This window comes from Scardinius erythrophthalmus, assembly GCF_964197995.2.
Source record: "Scardinius erythrophthalmus genome assembly, chromosome: 15".
NCBI classification, from domain to species: domain Eukaryota; kingdom Metazoa; phylum Chordata; class Actinopteri; order Cypriniformes; family Leuciscidae; genus Scardinius; species Scardinius erythrophthalmus.
In genome coordinates, this window is record NC_138235.1 from 40,417,615 (window position 1) to 40,440,019 (window position 22,405).

The 22,405-nt window shown below is 41.1% G+C and overlaps 1 protein-coding gene across 5 annotated transcripts in view; it reads left to right on the forward strand.

The window, feature by feature from the left end:
• The window catches only part of LOC308703323 (protein NLRC3-like), a 161,506-nt gene that overhangs the window by 17,348 nt on the left and 121,753 nt on the right, over positions 1–22,405 (forward strand). For 3 of the 5 annotated variants that reach the window (XM_081386711.1, XM_081386708.1, XM_081386712.1), the window contains exons 5-6: positions 4,051–5,775; positions 22,006–22,077. In XM_081386711.1, coding sequence (XP_081242837.1) covers positions 4,051–5,775; positions 22,006–22,077 — 1,797 coding nt within the window. Of the gene's footprint in view, positions 1–3,693; positions 3,858–4,050; positions 5,776–22,005; positions 22,078–22,405 lie in introns of those variants that run through there. The other 2 variants (XM_081386710.1, XM_081386709.1) reach the window with 2 other exon arrangements.

A 22,405-nucleotide genomic window follows, 5' to 3' on the forward strand; every position in this document is an offset into this window, starting at 1 on the left:
AAACAGCTGTCTACGTCGTCTCAACCCTATCTTGCAGAATGACCTCATCTGCATTAGTGGCCGTCTGAAAAACGCAGACGTAGAGATTGAGCAAAAGAACCCTGTAATTCTCCCAAAAGACAACCATGTTTCCTTACTGTTCATCAGACACCATCATACCCAAGTAAAACATCAGGGCCGCCATTTAACAGAAGGTGCTGTGAGAGCTGCAGGACTCTGGATCTTGGGAGGTAAAAGGCTCATTAACCCTCTGGAGTCTGAGGGGTTTTCTGGGCCCTGGAGTTGTTCTGACATGCTCTGACATTTGTGCTTTTTTCAGTTATTTATAAACATGTTAATGGCAAAGGTGTAAATTCACTCTATAAAGCACAAACAGGGCTACCATCATTTCTGATCAACATGCTTGTAAATCTTTGTGTTTTTAAGAGAATAATGTTTATGCGTGTTTTTTGAAAAAATAAAAATGAAAGTTGCTAAAAGAACACCACAAAACATATAGTAAATATGTTTCCACAAGACTTTTGACTAATGGATGAGGTCACCTAGTGTTTTTTCTTCAAAATTATGTGAAAATCATCCTGCATAATCATTCTCATAAACCAATACATTGATTTAAACCTTGTAAAACATTTTTTTTGTCAGAAGAGGTTTATGCATGGGAGGGGTGATTAACCATGAATATTAATGAGATTCAGACCAGGGGTGTGACTTACACTCCCCCAGTGGCTAATGGCCCATCACAGCCTGAACAAAGAAGAGGAGATTCAAAGGTTTTGTTTTTCAATCTGTTTTATTGTAATTCCTCTATGTGGAGGAACTAAATGTTCTAAATTTGCAGGTATCTCACAGTAAATGCCTATGCCCCGTTGATGGGGGGCTCTAAGCAAAATAAAGCAAAATAATGCAAAAATGAGCAAAATAAACTAAAATAAAGGCAGATAGAATATAGTTACATGTCTTGGTGCCATTTTTGAAAACAGTTCCTGTTCGGCTGAAGACACAAGTGAACATTACATGCCTGGCATTTTTCCAATTACTTACTCTTTCTGATTTCTGTCTATGTTGCTGCGTGTCCTCTTAGTGTGAGTTGCAGAACCTACATCATTCCTTTAAAAAAAAGTTGAAAGCTATTATTATCATATATTTTAGAGTACTATTCCAGCACATGCACAACTGATGGACATATGCTGATAAGATAAAACAAAGAAAAAATTTAACATTATCAACCAACCTCCAAAAATAAAGTTATACAGGCTCATATTGTAAAAAAAAAATTTAAGGAACATGGGTAAATATGTACTTACTCGTTCTGATGTTCGACTGTGTTGCTGCGCGCCCTCCGAGTTGCAGATGAAGGTGATGCAGCTACATTCCTTTTTTTTAAAAAAGTTGAAAACTATTATAACATAAATATTTCAAAGTATATTACCATTAGTCTATATGAATGACTGATGCAAATAATTGTAGACACGTGCTGTAGGCATATATTGCGTGTCAATGGGCCATTACTGAGATAGCACAGCGCAAACATTAACACATTTGCAATTCATCAGCTGAGCATATTTACACATTTCAGCGCATACATTTGCAATAGATATTTGCAAGCACTCTTCGTTGATGATAATGAGGCAGCATAAACACTAGTCAAAATCTAATCTAATCTAATATTTTCTAAAAATTTCAAAATCCTAACTTTCATACAGGCCATTTTCTAAGATCGTGCGCAATCGCGAGACAAATGGAGTGGGCAGACAAGATTTAGACCATTTCATTAGGTTTATTTTTTGTATAAAGCCTTTCTTTAAAGTGAATTTCGTTTTGTATTAATTGTATCTTAATTTTAATCGTTGTTTCATCAACAAATTGCCTGTTTTTAATACATAATAATTAAAAATAACAGGCAGTAGAGCTCCGTGTCGGCATGTGAACTGGAGCTTGTCTCATAAATGAACCCAAACTCATAAGCTTTGCCTAAAATGCCAGAGAAATATAGAAAGCTCGAAATGTGTTATTTTGAACAAAACTATTAAAATATGTAGCCTACGTTTATATATAAAATAGCTTGTCAACTTATGCAAGTAAATTTAAAAAGACTTACTCATCCGAAATATTATCCACAGCTGGATCAAGCCGTTCTTCAAAATACAAACGTTCGTCGTCAGAGTCCCGCTCTTCTTCTGAGGAAAAAGTGAACTCATCATCACTATCCAGGACTAGCTGAAGAGCTTCCTCACCTGTGAACAGTGTCATCTTCCAACGTCGCAGAAAAGTGAATGAATGAAACTTGCTGGTTTTAAGGCATTTCAGGGGGCGTTACCTCATTTTGCATAGATCACCTCAGCGCATTATCTTATGAATAGCGCGATGTGCGAGTGAACTCATTACATGTAATGAGATGAGACGGGAGAAACTGTACTTCTCTTTAGTTTCATACAGATTACATTGCAGGAGAATATTTGTTTTGAATGTGAATTGTTTTATTTAAAAGTAGAAATTTAAAGCTTTCTTTAGACGCATGTTTCATGGTTGTGTGATAAGTATTAGCTGAGTTTCAGTTCATTTTCCAGACTTGTTTCAGAAAGATTTTTGCGGAGACAGAGTGAGCTGAAAGCGCACCCTGTTTAGTTTATTTATTTAATAATAAAAACAAGGTTTTGATGTTAATGTGAGTATACACAAAAAAAGAAGACCCTCTATAGTTTATAATCATGTATTTATTTTATTTATATGACCATAAATGACGGATATTTTTATGTTTATGTTGCTGCTATGTGAAAAAAATCCAGCAAAACGCGCCGGCGCGTTCGTCGACCTCAGAGGGTTAACTCAACTCTTCACAAATGCGTGACCTATCGTAGACTCAGAGGTCGGATGCAGGAGCAACTAATGGCGGATTTGCCACCTGAGCGCCTCAAGGCCTGTCCTCCCTTCACGTATGTAGGGCTAGACGTCTTCGAACCATGGCACATCACCACAGACGTACAAGAGGAGTTCAGCCTGAGAGCAAACGGTGGGCCATATTATTCTGTTGTATGAGCTCCAGGGCGGTTCACATTGAGGTGATTGCTTCAATGGACACTTCAAGCTGTGTCAATGCCTTAAGGCGTTTCTTTGCCATAAGAGGACCAGCCAAACAACTGAGGTCAGATTGTGGCACGAATTTCATTGGGGCCTGCAGAGAACTTGGGATGAGTGCAGAACAACCAGACACCACTGTGCAGAGGTACCTACACCAACAAGGATGCTCCTGGGTGTTTAACCCACCTCATGCTTCGCACATGGGTGGTTCATGGGAACGCCTCATTGGAGTGGCTCGAAGGATCCTGGAGTCAATGCTTCTTGAACATGGCACTCGCCTGACTCATGATGTCTTGTGCACTCTAATGGCAGAGGTGGCAGCAATTATGAATGCAAGGCCTCTGGTTCCAGTTTCAAATGATCCAGAGGATCCATTCATTCTCACACCTTCTATGCTGTTAATTCAGAAAGTCGGCACCCCACCTCCTCCAGGAGACTTTACGGACAGAGACCTCCTAACCAAGCAGTGGAGACAAGTACAAGCCTTGTCCAACATGTTCTGGCGCCGTTGGAGACAAGTGTATTTGTCAACTTTACAAGGCCGAAAGAAATGGACCAAGTCCCAACAAAATCTGCAAGAAGGAGATGTCGTCATCCTCAAGGACAACCAAGCTGTCCGCAACAGCTGGCCTATGGCGATAGTCACAAAGGCTATTCCTGGAAAAGACGGGAAAGTCCGTAAGGTGGAATTGAAGACCACAGATCAAGAAAAACAAAACTGTGTCCAAGCCTGTGATTCGACCACAAGACTTTAATGAAAGCATGTTTCCTGGTTTCAGGTAAAATTCAGGACTTTGTTGTTGTTGTTTAATTTTAGGTGCTGCAATTCACATCACACATCACTCACACACATGATTAATGATTTGCACATTTCAGAAACCGAATGATGTTCTGTGTCCCATAAATAGTTTTGTAATTTATGGCTATTTACTTCTCTGACTTGTGTAATAATGTGGTATTTTAATCTTACAGCCATGACTCTAATCCTGCTGAAGTCCTCAACACATTGAGATCAAATCTGAGACATAAGTTTGAGTGTTTGTATGAGGGAATATCAAAGCAGGGAAACCCAACACTCCTGAATGAGATCTACACAGAGCTCTACATCACAGAGAGTGGAAGTGGAGAGATCAATAATGAGCATGAGGTGAGACAGATCGAGACACAGTCCAGGAGAGCAGAAGCAGAGGACACACCGATCAAATGCAGTGACATCTTTAGACCTTTACCTGGACAAGACAAACCCATCAGAACTGTGCTGACAAAGGGAGTCGCTGGCATTGGGAAAACAGTCTCTGTGCAGAAGCTCATCCTGGACTGGGCTGAAGGGAAAGAGAATCAGGACGTCCAGCTCATATTTCCACTCGCTTTCAGAGAGCTCAACTTTATGAAGGACAAAACACTCAGTCTTTCAGATCTTCTTCATCTCTTTTTCCCCAAAACTAAAGAAATGGTCATATCCAGTGATGAGTATAAAGTGTTGTTCATCTTTGATGGTCTGGATGAGTGTCGTCTGTCTCTGAACTTTAAGAGCGATGTGAGGTTGTGTGATATATCTGAATCAGCCTCAGTGGACGAGCTGCTGACGAACCTCATTGTGGGGAATCTGCTTCCCTCGTCTCTCATCTGGATCACCTCCAGACCAGCAGCAGCGGATCTCGTCCCCTCTGAGTGTGTCCATCGAGTGACAGAGGTACGAGGCTTCAGTGACACTCAGAAGCAGGAATACTTCAGTAAGAGAATCAGTGATCAGAGTCTGGCAGACAGGATCATCTCACACCTGAAGTCCTCGAGGAGCCTCTTTATTATGTGCCACATCCCAGTGTTCTGCTGGATCTCAGCCACTGTTCTAGAGGAGATGTTGAGGGAATCACGGAGAGGAGAGATTCCCAAGACTCTCACTCAGATGTACACACACTTCCTGCTCATTCAGACCAACATCAAACATGAGAAGGACTATGAGAAGAAAGTGAAAGATGAAGACATGATTGTCAAACTGGGGAAACTGGCTTATCTGCAGCTTGTGAAAGGCAACCTGATCTTCTATGAGGAAGACCTGAGCGAGTGTGGCATTGATGAGGCAGACGCATTAGTTTACTCAGGATTGTGCACTCAGATCTTCAGAGAGGAGTTGGGCTTGTGTCAGGGGAAAGTCTTCAGCTTTGTTCATCTGAGCATTCAGGAACATCTAGCAGCTCTATATGTGCATCTCTCCTTTATCAACAATAACATCAATGTGTTTGACCAGATTACCAAACCAACTAATGGAGGCAGAGTTTCCCTATCGGATCTCCATCAGAGAGCTGTGGATGAGGCTTTACACAGTAAAAATGGGCATCTGGACCTTTTCCTTCGTTTCCTTCTGGGTCTGTCAGTGGAGTCTAACCAGAGTCTCTTACAAGAACTGAAGACACAGACAGCAAACAGCTCTCACAGCAATAAGAGAACAGTTGACTATATTAAAGAAAAGATCAGTGAGAATCCCTCTCCAGATAAATACATCAATCTGTTTCACTGTCTGAATGAACTGGGTGATCTTTCTCTAGTGAACGAAGCTAAACCACATACGTCTGGAGGATTATATGATGTGAAACTCTCCTCGTCTCAGTGGTCAGCTTTAGTGTTTGTGTTGTTGTCCTCAGAGAAGACACTGCAGGAGTTTGACCTGAGCAGCTTAATTGGAGGCAGAGATGATCGGTAAGTAACACTGAGTGCAATCATTACAGTCTAAAACATTATGAACAAAGAGAAACTCAGAGATCAGAGGTGTTTAAATCACGGGGCACAGACTGATTTCTGGGATATTGTAGATCATTTGCGTGTGTTCCTCAAACCGTGGCTGTGTCCTAGTAAGACTGCATATCTCGACTGCCACGTCATCAAGCGCCTCTGAAGGCCGTCTCAGTTTGAAGGATGTTTTGAAGACAGACTTCATTTTGTGTCTTTAATTCAGCTCATTTTGAAGGATGCATCAAGTATATCCTTCGTGTTCTTCAATCTCCCACAATCCCTTGCACACATTCTAATTAATGTAAAAGAACTGATGGAAAATGAGTCGGCACTGAGTTTATCTGAGTTCATTAAGAAATGTAAGACACAGATAATGTATTCAGAGATGAAGGCATACATGTTATCTTTTGTTTCTGTGTAAATGAATCACTGAACACTAAACTGACAATAATATAAGACACTGGGAGACACAGACAGCTGCCATTCACTGTATTGCATTCATAAAAAAGCCAGTTAATATAAAGATATTTAATAGAAAGTATTTTTCCTAAATGAAGTTTTAATAATATTATTATACAAGAGAAGTATTAAGAAAATAAATTAGATTAATGTAATTTTTCTTTATCACCAGTTGCTGGCAAAATGATGGACAATGATTCACATTTTGTGCGCATCATTTCCTGTGACAATAAAACTAAGTAAATTATTAAATGAACAAGTATGTAAATAAACAAGTAACAAGCAAACAAACTCGTGTGCTTAATTTCTACGAATAATTTGCTGATGCAGGTACAAAAAGACTTTTTTCTTGCCCCCCCCCCCCCGCCCCGCCCAACTCGGGAGTTAAATGTCTCCATGGTGATAACCATAGCAACGGACAGGACAAACAAACCTGATGTGTCATAATAGTGTTGTAGTGTAAATGCAGACTAATAGCTCTGCCACAGCAACACTAACGAGAAGAAGAGAAAACTGATCAGTGACGGCTGAATACGAGGCTTCTACAGTTGTAGATATAAAACCACTTTTTCACATGTCCTTTATTAAGCAGTGTTTCATTACAACAATTATTTGAGGGTATTTAGGAAGGTATAATGTAGAGGTCGACCGTTTTTTTGCATTTTTCACATAATCGGTATCGGCCAATATCCAAGTATATCAAGCCGATTATTAGGCGGGCGCATCTGTGGGCAGCCTAGTGTTGTTGTTGTGGACCCGGGGATTAAAGTGAAAAAAATTCTTCTGACTGAATTTTTTTTTTAGGCCAAGTCATATTCCTTTAACTTTTTAAATAGACGAGACCAATACCATTTTAAGGGGAGATGTTTTAAACCGCTTTAAAGGAGAACTCCGGTCAATTTTAACATTGAGCTCATTTTTTTGTACATTTGGAGTGCTGTCAATACAGAGAACAACGAGAAAAATCGGTGTTGCCTACACAGAGTTATTCTATTTGTAAAATTTGCACCCTGTTGACTTCAATGGGGCAAGTACTAAACCTGCTTTTAGGCTCTTAACATCCTTGATGTGTCATTACAAGTGCACAGAAAATGTGAGTGATTCCTTCTGAGTGAACACGAGTGAATCTGACTGCAGTAGATGTGAAAGATATGTATAAAAATGATGTTATTTAAGCCAGCGCAAATACCTGTTTACATCCTGTTTTTCGGTTGAAGTCCAAAGTAGTCGATTGCCGAGTTCACGTGCATAGGTTTAGTACCTATGATCACGCGCGTGAACTCATTTTCTGTGCACTTGTAATGACACATCAAGGATGTTAAGAGGCTAAAAGCAGGTTTAATACTTGCCCCATTGAAGTCAATAGGGTGCAAATTTTAAAAATAGAATAACTCGGTGTAGGCAAAACCGATTTTTGTCGTTGTTCTCTGTATTGACAGCACTCCAAATGTACAAAAAAATTAGCTCAATGTTAAAATTGACCGGAGTTCTCCTTTAATATTGCCAGTAGGCGTATTTTAAAAGCTATTTTAATCTATGAAAACCAGGCAGGGAGCATACTAATATAATTATAATTTGCCTATATATATTGTAAGGGATAATGTATAGAGAGGCGGTCGTTATAGCGAATAACAATCCCGACAGGCTGAACAGGAATCAGCCTGAAGGGGTTGTTATTCGCTATAACGACCGCCTCTCTATACATTATCCCGCTTATTACATGGCTACCTACAAAATAAATAAATAATTTGCCACGAATTATTGATTTAAAAAGGAGTTTATTGATTTAAAAACGATTGTATTGCTTCCGCCAAAGAAAATAGTCCGTTCCGCGTCCATAGCAACGCGCTGTTTTTCATGGCAGCAGTCTGTTATAGTTCGCAGCGGTCTGTTATCAAGAAATAACAGACCGCATTCTACATTGGAATTCAGCCAAGCCATGTAATAAATATATATAATATATAGGCAAATTATAACACGTTTACACAAAATTTGTTAACACACAAGTTAAGTTACTTTTCCCCTCTACTTAACATAAGTTGTAAGAATATGACTAATAGTAAAGACTAGTTCTAATAAATAAACATTAGGCCTATGCTAAAGCTATTAAATAGCAGTCCCAAACAAACTAGTTTTTGTTAATACAATGTTGGTATGAGCCACTACAGTCATTTAAAGATATAAAAAATAACACAAAGAAAAATAGTGGCATTTTGGGGTTAATATGGAAACGACAGTTACCATGGTGAATACACAATATTAACAATAACTGTTAATGAAACATGGAAACTGCTCCTGGTGAATAGAATGAGAATCATACCTGCATTACTTTTATTTCATGTAATTTACAACGTAACGGCGTTGCATGCTCATAGCTTCTTTTGCACTTGATCAGTGAGGCGATACACCGGCACATTTGCGCGTGCAATTGAGTGTGCGCTACGAGAACAGGATAACGGCTGACAGGACAAGAAAGTCCTTTTTCTGAGGTGAAAAACTTTATTTCAGCGTACACTTATGTCACTGCCTGTCTGGTAGTTCCTATTGTGCTGGGTTTTCTGAAGTAGTCATGATTCGCCTCTCATAACATAACCAAGCGTGCCGCACAAGCCCTGAAAAGTGAAGCCAAAACGTCTCGATCGCCCCCCGGTGACTGGTCCTAGTATAGATCATAAGCCCCGCCTCCCCGTGTTATTCAACGGGACGCGAGACCAACTAAACAATTAAATTACACTTCAAATATCTTTTTGCCAAAGGTGGTTTCTTTCATTTGCTGTCGTTTTTATCACGCTGATGTAAGTTCAAGTGTCTGTTTCAAAAATAAGTTGGTTTTTAGTTAGTTACGTGATGCGGTGGTGTAATGTCATGATTGACAGCTGTGATTGACAGGTTCTCCGAGCGAAGTAGTCACTGAAGCACCAACGGACATTTTTTTCGTGATCTTCGGAGGACTGAGGAGATTGTATTTACTTTATTTTAACAAACATCTTGTCGTACTGCAATACATTTTTTTACAAGTGCAGAATGCACTTTCCCTGCGAGAGTGAGGGTGGAGCTCTGGTGGAGCGTTGATTTCGCGGCTTTACTTCCTGCTCACTACTGCGCAGGTCTGGTCCCGAAATCGCTACTGCGCAGACTCAAGTTCCAATATGTCAGCGCCATATCGGGACTCTGGCGGCTTCAGTTCTCACCAATGGAAGAGAGCGAAGGGGCATCGTCCATCTTTTTTTACAGCCTATGCTCTAAACACACGCACACAGAGTAGAGGAGGAGGAGCGGGGGCGCGGGGAGCAAATTTGAACTATATCGATGCGATATGGTCTAATTCCATATTTCATTTAAAAAATACATCGATATATTTTTTATATCGATATATATCGCCCAGCCATACCTGCATTATAAGTGTGTCACTGAAATATAGTTCTACCTCAGCGCTCAGCTGTAGCCTAACATGCACTTTTCGTGAGCGGTAATTGAAAACCCGGAGTGGATCATGAGCGAAGTGATTACAGAGTGCTTAGAGTGGAGAGAGGAACGTGCTTTTGCTCCACTCCAGGCTTTGATCACATTCCCCTCAGCAGGGTGAATACACCTCGTCTTTCCTTAAAGTCCACATGAAATCAAAATTGACCATATTTACTTTGTTTGCCTAAATTGATCGTTTTGTGGTGAACAATTCATCCATGCAAGTCAATCCACACAAAAAAAATTTTTGGCTTCGTAATCTTTAATCAAAATCTGAAAATGCCCCTCCCCTCTGCATTGGAGGACCTTCTCTGATGACGTAGGTTTGAGGAATTGGTTTGGGCAACGCTTAACCACTCCCCTCAAACCGTTAGTCTGTTATGAGCAGCGATGGAGAGGAGGAGCGCTAGAGTAAAACCCTGTCCTCTGTTCAATATTCCTTTTCACTGGGAAATGCGTCACAACACTGGAGAAAAGTCGTTTGCAACTTCCGGTTCACGCGGACTTTAAAGCTCCAGTATGTAACTTTTGTATGTGACCACAAGAGGGCGCAGTTTCCAACAATAACAAAGGCGAAGCTTGATGACGCTATGAAGGAGGTGACGATGGGAGATGTCGTTTTTAATGCGTTTTCACCATCTAGCGATGTATCTAAATGGAATTAATGAATCATGATCACGGATGAGGTAATTTATTCGTTTTTGTATTACCTGTATGTCTGATCGTATTATTTTATGTCATCATAATTAATGAACTGCAAGGAACGTGAAATGTTATGCTATATTATCCCGTTACAACATACAGCTATTTGTCAAATGATTTGTTTGGTTTTTGTTGTGCAGTTTTACGTTTTTATGGTTAATGCCGTGTTGTTTAACGTGTTCAAACCAATATCTAAAAGTAAATTTGAACGAACATTTGCAAGTAATGACTAAATATATTTTTTTTAACAACACATATCCGATTGTATTTAATTGTACTGCCATAATCTCGGTCACCACACATAATAAAAAGCCTTACCGAAGTACAAAGAGCAATATAACTTTGTTTATAAGTGCTATTATTGACAGTTGCATGTCTTACCTGTCTATCAATACACTCGCGAGAGCAGAGTCTCTGTCAAGTCCAAGATTGACGCGCAGCTCTCTCCATCTCGAAAACGCCTGGCCGATATTTATCCGGGGTTATTCCGAAAATGGACGCTTTTGTTTTGTTGGCACTTCAATACTCGCCAAAGAGTAGTCATGATCCATAACAGCTATAACCATACAGTCTATGGCTATAACGCTTTAACCACCACTTCCACATTTGACCATGCGATATTCCGGTGTGGTGGGTCATATTTTTTATTTTATTCTTTTTTTATTCTTTGTCAGACGTCTTTATTGTTTATTGTAATAAGAAAAAAAAAACCTCAATAAAGTTGTTGTAAAAAAAAATAAAAAAATCCGGTGTGGTGGAATATCCTATCACATGGTCCACACCGGAAAAAAAGGATAGAGCAGACATTGCGTCACTGAGGCGTGAAATTTCTTTTCCGGGACGACCAGTTATTTAAAATCGGAATTTCTCTGAAATAAAAAATCTTTGGAGACTTTTGAGATATTGTAAGTACACAACTGGAGGAAATATATCACACTGTGCAAGTTATTTTCGGAAATTTTATTACAAAATTCCTACATATTGGAGCTTTAATTTAAGACCTATTCAAACTAAAATTAAGATATTTATTACACTATTTGAGAAATGAAAGCCTATTTACGGCCTTAAAATTATGAAAAGTGAATTTAAGACTTTAAGGACAGACTGGAACCCTGCAATTGACGGAAATCCGTCGTAGCGACGGAGAACTTTAATCCTGTGTGGAACTCGTGCTCGACGCACGCTGCGCCTAGAGTCATTCTCCAGCAGAGTGAGCAGACCTCATCCAGTGCTTAAGGAAGAAGCTAAGTTCCTTGGAGAAAACTCCTTTATATTTAATGTTACTGCCAACTTAGAGAAAAAACATGAATAGGCGACATGACGTTCGGCTACTTTGAAATTGATAACGTAGTTGAGGTTGCATTATCACAGTAAGCAAGTAAGAATTTACAGACAGTGAATCTGAGACTTTTATTTGTTCTGTTTGTGTGTCTTATAATTGAGAGGGTTGTCCCTCAATGCAGAGAAATAAGTAATAAAAAAGAGACCAACTATAGGCTAGTGAAGGACTGGCTTTGCTTTTGCTTTGCTAGCGTCGTCATTGCAAAGGTTGGGTAGATAACGTTACAGACAGACCCAGTGCTAATAGAGAGCCTAAGTCCCACCCCTCCGTCATGGGACCTTATTTCGGAAAAAAATATGTATGGAAGTCAATGGTGAGAGACAACTTATCTTTTTATTCCGTCTGAACTGTGCCCTGAATTACACATATGATGTTTGTCAATTTAAAAGGTAATTATGAAAGTCAAGAAAGTCGCAGTTTGTCATAAAACAGAAGAGTAACGTTTAGTTTTATGTGAAAATCGCTCAATGAATAACATCTCTCTTTCATCTTTCAGATGAACTACATCTACGGCTTTCCTGTAGCTCAAACAGTAGAGCGTTGGCGCTAGCAACGCCAAGGTCATGGGTTCGATTCCCAGGGAAAGCAAGAACTGACAAGATGTAAAATGTGTACCTTGAATGCAATGTAAGTCGCTTTGGATAAAAGCGTCTGCCAAATGCATAAATGTAAATGTAAATCTCTCGTCTCGCACTATGTACGTCACAAGATCCGTTGCTCGTATGTGTGTATTCTGGCTCAAAACACTCAGGCATGACGGCGTAACGTTACGATTATAATGTAAGACTATAGAAAAAATGTCAGATGTTAGCTTCAGTAAAGTTAGCTTCATTGAGAGAAAAGGTATGACATGACGTCCCATGTGCGCCTTCTGGGTTTGTAGTCTTTGTAATTACGTATTGTCTTATACCTCAGCAGTTTTACATCAAGCTACGACTTTCTTGACTTTAAAATGCATCTTTTAAATTGACAAACATCATATGTGTAAATCAGGGCACAATTCAAACGAGATCAAAATATTTGTTGTCTCTCGCCATTGACTACCATACAATATTTTTCCGAACTAAGGTCCCATCAGAGCCTGTCTACGGAGAGCTTGGCCACTCCCTATTAAGTCCTATTGTACCGAATTTTGGTTGTAGTACCACCAGAGTTCCACTGGGGGCGATCGCCATGAGTGCAAAATTAATGGGAGTCTATGGGGCTAGACGGCTAAATTTGTCTCTTTCACTCGATTGCCGTTGAGAAATCTCAGATCTGATTGTAGATTTTGCAAGTTCAACATGGGTTTTAGGTCGAAAGTTGAATGAATGAGTACTTATGTCGTTTTGATTTCTTACAGGTTGAGTTGTTGCGAAACTTCTCGCCATATTAGACATTCTCTGGTCCCATAGTGGTCAACCAGAAGGGGAGGGACTTAGGCTCTCTACCCACAACTTTCCTGCGAGTCTTAATGGGCGTCGCCATGACACTCGATACTTCCTGTTGCCGGTATCTCAGTTCTGGTTTAGCGTAACGCTTAATGAAGCTTGCAACACAAGGGATACTCGCGTCGCGGTACAAACGGGTGAAACTAATTACTGACAAGTAGGGCTGTCAACGAATATTTTAAATTCGAATATATATTCGAATAGTTTTAAAAAACAGGAAATCGAACATGAAAATTAATATTCGAATGTGAATTTCGAATATGGAAAAACACGCCCGTGGAAGCAGATGCGCGGCTGTCTGCTTTGCGAGTGGGCGCGCGCGCTGCCTGAGGGACAGGTCACACGAGTCGCACTGTCTAGCACAGCGTCACTGCTGAAAGTTGACAGTGCACTAAAAAGACAATGGAATAAATTGCAGTCAGTTTTTCCTTTTTTTAATACAAGCACCAAGAATGTAAGTAGCCTTTTTCTTTTTTAATAGCACTTTATTTTTTATGAACCTCAGGGTAAAATTTCTTTGTTGACACATTTCTCGGAATTGTGTGCCTCATTTTATTTAACGTTAAACAGAAAAGTTCAATGTTTACCACAGCACAGCTCGCTCGGAGCGTTCAATGTCGGTTCTATACTGTAAAACTTAAATTAATGTTAATAAATTTGTTTCAATCACTGAATAAAGCCTGCTATATTTGGGACAAGAGTCGCGACCTTAAATTGCTTGCACAAAACTCTTGATCAGCACTCAACATGTGCTTATTGTTGTCGTTAATTTAAACCGTTATGCGAGAGCGTGAGCGAGAGAGAGAGAGTGCCTGCGAGTGAGCGAGAGTGAGGTCTACGGTCTTGGCCATTAGTTTATTTACTTGGTTTTGTGTTGGTAATACATTGTCAAATATCTTTAAACTTAAATTTACTACCTATACAAGTAGTTATGTCTCTTTGTATTAATTTGTCCTGTTATTGACGTAATGCGCATCATTGACAAAATGCGCAACCAGATGTTCGAATAGTTCGAATATTCGTGTGTTTTTTAGAGGGAATATTCGAACGTCATTTTTGAGCAATTTTGACAGCCCTACTGACAAGTAGTAATGCTGACAGATAAGCAATGGCTCCTTGTGGCTCAACGTGTACCGTTGTCAGGTGCACAAACAACACGCGAAAACTGAAGGGATTTTATGAATGGGAGTTGTTTCCAACATAAACGGACCCTCTACGCAGAAAGAGTGTTTCTTGTAACGCTACTTAGAAAAAACTGCAGTACAACTGTATATATATTTTTAAGTGGTATGTTTATTATGACCGCCGCTAGCGTAGCTAGCGAAAGCGGTCATATAGGGATTGTCAAAGTTTTTTTTTTTTTTTTTTTTCGTCACCTTACTGAATTTTTCGTCAACGATACCAGGGACACCGAAGCACCGGGGAACATGAAATTTGGTGGGCATGTAGCCCCACTAGACTTCTACGGAAAAATTTCGTTTGGTCCCCGGGGGCCACTCCCCCCCCGCGCTGGGCCCCCCCAAACCCAAAAAAATGCAGTTTTTCCTAAATAACTACCTGAACCGTGGCACCGAGGATGAAGAAATTTTTATGGTATGTTGGTCTACTAGACTTTTACGGAAAAATTTCGTTTGGTCCCCGGGGGCCACTTCCCCCCCCGCGCTGGGGCCCCCGTAAATTTTTCGTCAACGATACCAGGGACACCGAAGCACCGGGGAACATGAAATTTGATGGGCATGTAGCCCCACTAGACTTCTAAGGAAAAATTTCGTTTGGTCCCCGGGGGCCCTTCCCCCCCCGCGCTGGGCCCCCCCAAACCCAAAAAAATGCAGTTTTTCCTAAATAACTACCTGAACCGTGGCACCGAGGATGAAGAAATTTTTATGGTATGTTGGTCTACTAGACTTTTATGGAAAAATTTCGTTTGGTCCCCGGGGGCCACTTCCCCCCCCGCGCTGGGGCCCCCGTAAATTTTTCGTCAACGATACCAGGGACACCGAAGCACCGGGGAACATGAAATTTGGTGGGCATGTAGCCCCACTAGACTTCTAAGGAAAAATTTCGTTTAGTCCCCAGGGGCCACTCCCCCCCCGCGCTGGGCCCCCCCAAACCCCAAAAAATGCAGTTTTTCCTAAATAACTACCTGAACCGTGGCACCGAGGATGAAGAAATTTTTATGGTATGTTGGTCTACTAGACTTTTACGGAAAAATTTCGTTTGGTCCCCGGGGGCCACTTCCCCCCCCCGCGCTGGGGCCCCCGTAAATTTTTCGTCAACGATACCAGGGACACCGAAGCACCGGGGAACATGAAATTTGGTGGGCATGTAGCCCCACTAGACTTCTAAGGAAAAATTTCGTTTGGTCCCCGGGGGCCACTCCCCCCCGCGCTGGGCCCCCCCAAACCCAAAAAAATGCAGTTTTTCCTAAATAACTACCTGAACCGTGGCACCGAGGATGAAGAAATGTTTATGGTATGTTGGTCTACTAGACTTTTACGGAAAAATTTCATTTGGTCCCCAGGGGCCACTTCCCCCCCCCGCGCTGGGGCCCCCGTAAATTTTTCGTCAACGATACCAGGGACACCGAAGCACCCGCGCTGGGCCCCCCCAAACCCAAAAAAATGCAGTTTTTCCTGAATAACTACCTGAACCGTGGCACCGGGGATGAAGAAATTTTTATGGTATGTTGGCCTACTAGACTTTTACGGAAAAATTTCGTTTGGTCCCCGGGGGCCACTTCCCCCCCCCGCGCTGGGGCCCCCGTAAATTTTTCGTCAACGATACCAGGGACACCGAAACACCGGGGAACATGAAATTTGGTGGGCATGTAGCCCCACTAGACTTCTACGGAAAAATTTCGTTTGGTCCCCGGGGGCCACTCGCCCCCCCGCGCTGGGCCCCCCCAAACCCAAAAAAATTCAGTTTTTCCTAAATAACTACCTGAACCGTGGCACCGAGGATGAAGAAATTTTTATGGTATGTTGGTCTACTAGACTTTTACGGAAAAATTTCGTTTGGTCCCCGGGGGCCACTCCCCCCCCCCGCGCTGGGGCCCCCGTAAATTTTTCGTCAACGATACCAGGGACACCGAAGCACCGGGGAACATGAAATTTGGTGGGCATGTAGCCCCACTACACTTCTACGGAAAAATTTCGTTTGGTCCCCGGGGGCCACTCCCCCCCCGCGCTGGGCCCCCCCAAACCCAAAAAAAATGCAGTTTTTCCTAAATAACTACCTGAACCGTGGCACCGAGGATGAAGACATTTTTATGGTATGTTGGTCTACTAGACTTTTACGGAAAAATTTCGTTTGGTCCCCGGGGGCCACTCCCCCCCCCCGCGCTGGGGCCCCCGTAAATTTTTCGTCAATGATACCAGGGACACCGAAGCACCGGGGAACATGAAATTTGGTGTGCATGTAGCCCCACTAGACTTCTACGGAAAAATTTCGTTTGGTCCCCGGGGGCCACTCCCCCCCCGCGCTGGGCCCCCCCAAAACCAAAAAAATGCAGTTTTTCCTAAATAACTACCTGAACCGTGGCACCGAGGATAAAGAAATTTTTATGGTATGTTGGTCTACTAGACTTTTACGGAAAAATTTCGTTTGGTCCCCGGGGGCCACTTCCCCCCCCCGCGCTGGGGCCCCCGTAAATTTTTCGTCAACGATACCAGGGACACCGAAGCACCGGGGAACATGAAATTTGGTGGGCATGTAGCCCCACTACACTTCTACGGAAAAATTTCGTTTGGTCCCCGGGGGCCACTCCCCCCCCGCGCTGGGCCCCCCCAAACCCAAAAAATGCAGTTTTTCCTAAATAACTACCTGAACCGTGGCACCGAGGATGAAGAAATTTTTATGGTATGTTGGTCTACTAGACTTTTACGGAAAAATTTCGTTTGGTCCCCGGGGGCCACTCCCCCCCCCCGCACTGGGCCCCCCCAAACCCAAAAAAATGCAGTTTTTCCTAAATAACTACCTGAACCGTGGCACCGAGGATGAATAAATTTTTATGGTATGTTGCTCTTAAGGGCCCACATCAACCTAGCCCATAATCACTCATTTGTGATTTGCGCCCCTCCCATAAAAAATTAAAATGCAATATTATTCTGCTTTAATCGCCCCTATCTTCAGTGGAGATGTTCAGAACTGCACCATATTTCATGTGTATGATTAACTTGACATCCTCTGGGGGTATCCTCTGCTAAGTTTTGTAGAATTTCATCCATGGGGGGTATAAAATAAATTCATTTATGTGCACATTTAGTGACTGTACACTCATCGGCCTGTAGATGGTGCTCTTGAGCGAAGGGTTGCTGGTTTAGGATGATACTGTCACACACACACATGCAGGAATACAAACAAACGCAAGCATGCACACACACTGACATCCACACGCACAGACACACACCCATACACACACATACAAATCCACATGCACAGACACACACACACAAACACACACGCGCACACATGTACGCACACATACATACACACACGCACAGACACACACACACACACACACACACACACACACAGACACACACATACACAAACACACACACACACACACACACACACACACACACAGACAGACATGCACATACTATTACTTTTTTTAGGTATATACATAAACACGCAATACAGCCAAATTACTCGACGTCATTTATTTTTGTGGAAAGCCAGTGCAGGCCTGAGCGGCGGTCATATTTTGTACCGCGATGCGGTACATCTAGTTGATTTCATAATTAATCGAGAATTAACTTAAATGTGCAGCAATTTGTACAAATAGAGAGTATTTTGGCCTACTATATTTGTTGTAGCCATTAAATAAGAGCATTTAGTTTCATATTTGTTCAAATATTATAATGTAATTTTTTCCATCTATGTTGATTATAAAAAGTGAACACCATGATCATCTTCATCTTTACAGCAGACACTGACACAAAACACTAGTTTATTAATAAAAATCAATGCACGCGTTTCACTGGATTTACAAATGCACTACTTGCTTATTGCGCGCACACTCGGCACACATATGATGTCAAAATAACGAGATATTGTGTTGAAATAACATTATTAATAATAATAAATCTTTAATAATATTTGATTGAATGCCGAATGTTGTGCTTGTTCATTTTAATAAAATTAATACTTTAATTGTGATCATTAAAATAACTGAATATTAAATATTAAGTGGCCAATTTTTGCTCATTTATTAAAAGTATTTATATATGTAATATATATAGCACCCACTCAGCACACGTTAAAAAATTATCTGGCGCCGCCCCTGGTTATAACGGCCCACGTATTAAAAATGATTGGGTCTAAATTGAGCTCGGGCTCATAATTACAGTTAATGTGTCGGGCTGGGCTCGGACACAACGGGCTCAGGTAGGATCGGGCTTGATTTTTTGGGCCCGATCTAAGCTCTACTCCTCATTATTCAAGCAAATTGTTTGGGCTTGTTGAGGCTCTCTGATGATAGCGGTATCTTCAGGCTAACATAAACCGGAAGTTCGTTACCGGCTTGTTCTACGTTGCCATAGCGATCACAGGAAAGGTCAGAGTTCGGGAAAGTCGTGGATAGAGCTGTAAGTCCCGCCCCTTCCGCTAATCCCCACTGGACCTCTAGGTTGAAAAATCATCAATGCAAGTGAATGGGAGAAAATAATTATTTTCTGGCAGTGGTGGACGAAGTACACATACCATGTACTTGAGTTAAAGTAAAGATACTCAAGGTAAAATATTACTCGAGTAAAAGTAGAAGTGCTGCCTTTAAACATTCACTTGAGTAAAAGTACAAAAGTATTTGCCTTCAAATATACTTAAGTATCCAAGTACTATGATTTTTTTTATGGCTATAATGTCCTATTATAATTTTTGTCACAAGACTTTTTCACAAGAATTTTTGCCATGAATGTGAACATATGTTGTCTGTGAATTTTTTATATAACTTTTCGTGTAAAGAATGCTACAATTTAGCGGGTAGAAGTTTGATACGGTTAGACTTTGTGTGAGAGCACTTTGTGGACTACAACTCTCGCTGCTTTCGACGCGTTTGAAATGTCAACACCACTAGCACACGGACACTAGCTCACGGATCCCGCTAAACGTGGCTCTGTCTTTGGTGCACTTCACCGCCTTCTTTCAGGGAGAGGACAAAATCGTTGAGGTTGGCGAAAACGACAGGTAAGTCAACTTTATGGGGTGACGTCACAATGGCGACATGTAGTCTTTCTCGTTATGTCTCTTCCACAACTGCTAGCTGAAGAATCATACCATATACTGTCAAACTTGTAACATGAAAAGTTATATAAAAAATTCACAGACAACATATGTTCACATTCATGGCACAATTCAAACGGGACCACAAAATAATTATTTTCTCCCATTCACTTGCATTGATGATTTTTCAACCTAGAGGTCCAGCGGGGTTTTACGGATGGGCGGGACTTACCAGCTCTATATGGCAATGGTGTCTTAACGACTGTTATTTACCGGACTGAATAACAACGCGGATTTCTGTGCTTCATTTTGGTGCTACTGTTATGCCTGTGCTGCTCTTGGATGCTTTGAAAACGGACGTTAGAATAACAGAAACACCGCTTCGCTGCACGTGACGCTAGTCAGAAGTTAACTTTAGCATACCTTTAGCTAGTAGCTGGATTAAACACAGTTAAAATGCTGGCCAAACAGTGTAATGTGTGACTGTATTTCACTGTAGATTAGGGGTGGAACGGTACATGTAAGTTATTCGTATTGAACCGAATCGGTACAGGCGTCACGGTTCGGTGTATAAATTTCCACGGAGAATACACGCTATAAAAATAAATAAAACTCGCGTGCAAAGTAATGCGGAACTACTGTTAGATATGCGGGTTCTTTAGGGACACCTAAATCTAGGGCTGTAGTCAAGACCACCTTTGTCGAGTCCAAGACAAGTCCAAGACCAGGACTAGTCGAGTCCAAGTCAAGACCGAGTCCAAAAAGGTTCGAGTCCAAGTCAAGACAGAGTCCAAAAAGGTTCGAGTCCGAGTCAAGACCGAGTCCAGGACAGGAAAAAAAAAAGTCTGCTAAAAAAATATAGGCTAGCCTTTAGAAATTAAATCATTATGTAATAATGAAATAATGAATAATTTAATAATAATTTTTTATTTAATAATTTTATTTAAAAAAATTGACATTCAAAGAACAACAAAAAATAATAATTATATAGGCCTAAAGGCGCACACACATTCGTTTCGACTGTCTGATCAGCCTCACATTCTGTTCCTGTCAATCATACACGCGATGTCAACCAATTAAACTGGGCCGAGCCAACTCACACACACACACACACACACACACACACACACACACACTAGAGATGCGGATAAACCGCGGAGCGGGCGGATGACGTGACGAAAATTAAATTCAGGCGGGTGGCGGTTGAAGCAATCAAATGAAAAAAGTTTGCCACTAAGCAAACCTGCAAGTTATGAGCTGGGTTATTTTGTTTCGATATTAGCTATATTTTAAAACAGCCAGTCTACCACTCGTGGCAAAGAAGGAAAGGTAAGAAAAAAAAGTCGGAAAACTTAATTAATTAGATGTGCAAGGCAAGCAGACTAGTTTTCTGGGTTTTATGGACAATTAAAAATGTGAATATTCACGTTGCACTAGCGGTGGACTTTCAGCGAGTTTATTTAAACATTTATTTTTTAAAGAGCCGTTTGTGAGTCAAAAGAGCCGGCTCTTTTCAGTGAGCTGAGTGAAACGAGCCGGCTCACGAAAAAGAGCCAAAATGCCCATATTATTAGGTGGCCAGTGTTTCACTTTCCCTCCAATAATATTTTGTTTTAATATCGCGGCGACGTATGTGTGAATACTGGGAACATAATAAAGACACCTGGACTCGGTCGAGACCAAAAGCCATATTTGGCAAGACCAGTGGCCGAGACCGAGACAAGTCCGAGTCCGAATACCAGCGAGTCCGAGACAAGTCCGAGACCATAGAAAAGCGGTCTCGAGTCCGGACTCGAGTCCAAGACCGGACTCGAGTACTACAGCCCTACCTAAATCTGTAGCCCCGCCTTAGCTCAGGCTGCGATGTAAAGATTGCAATGTTAGAATATGTTGTGTGTGTGTGTGTGTGTGTGTGTGTGTGTGTGTGTGTGTGTGTGTGTGTGTGTGTGTGTGTGAGAGAGTGTGTGTGTGAGAGTGTGAGAGAGAGAGAGAGAGAGAGAGAGAGGCGCGCGGGCGCGATCGAAAAGTAGCGTGTGTTTAAAGTCACAAAGTGTTTACTTATATTTGTGTGTGTGCGCGCGCGCGTGTGTGTGAGGCGAACAGTGGAAACATAAAAACATACTCCGTCATTTTGTTTATCAGGACATCATTCAAACTGCAAAATGTTTAAGTTACTGTTAATTAAAATGTTAAGGAAAACAAATATATTAATCTTAAATGTAGCAAATTAATTTAATTCATTCAGGTACAATTACCAAACATATCTCAAGGTCTTTTTGTAGATTGGTAAAGTGCTCAAATGTTTTTGTTGAGAAATTTAGTCTATCTTAAGTAATTATTTGTGCTACATTTTATATTTCAAATAGAGGTTAAAAACAAGCGCATAATCGGCCAAAATAAATCGACAGCATTTATCGGCCATCGGCCGACCCGGATTTCAAAAGATCGGCATCGGCCTGAAAAAAAACATATCAGTCGAACTCTAGTATAATGTATTATTTACTTATGATATAAATTATTATTATTATTATTAGCATTAATAATTAACTTTAAATAATTTTTATTTTCAATTAGTGCCACACAGAACACTGGAGATGAAGTTCTCCAGAAGCTGATGCCTGTGGTTACAGCAACTAGATGCGCTCGGTAAGTAACACTGAGAACAAGCATCACTGTTAAAACATTATTACAGTTCTTACTTAAACATTATAAATTAATGGTTTAACAAAAAATATGAGTCACACTTCAGCTCTTACCTATCTGACCTGATTTGTGATCTACTTAAAGGAGAACTTGGTAACTTTTTTAACTTAATAAAACTGTCTAGAAATCATTTGGATGTTTAAACAACCTGTTCTGGTGATATTGGTGACTTTCCCCGCTCCCCCCAGCGTTCCCAGGTGGAAAACCAACCTTGCAACTTGGGGACTACCGTTCCGGCAAAATAGAAATTGGAAGTCTCGTGAGAAGCGAG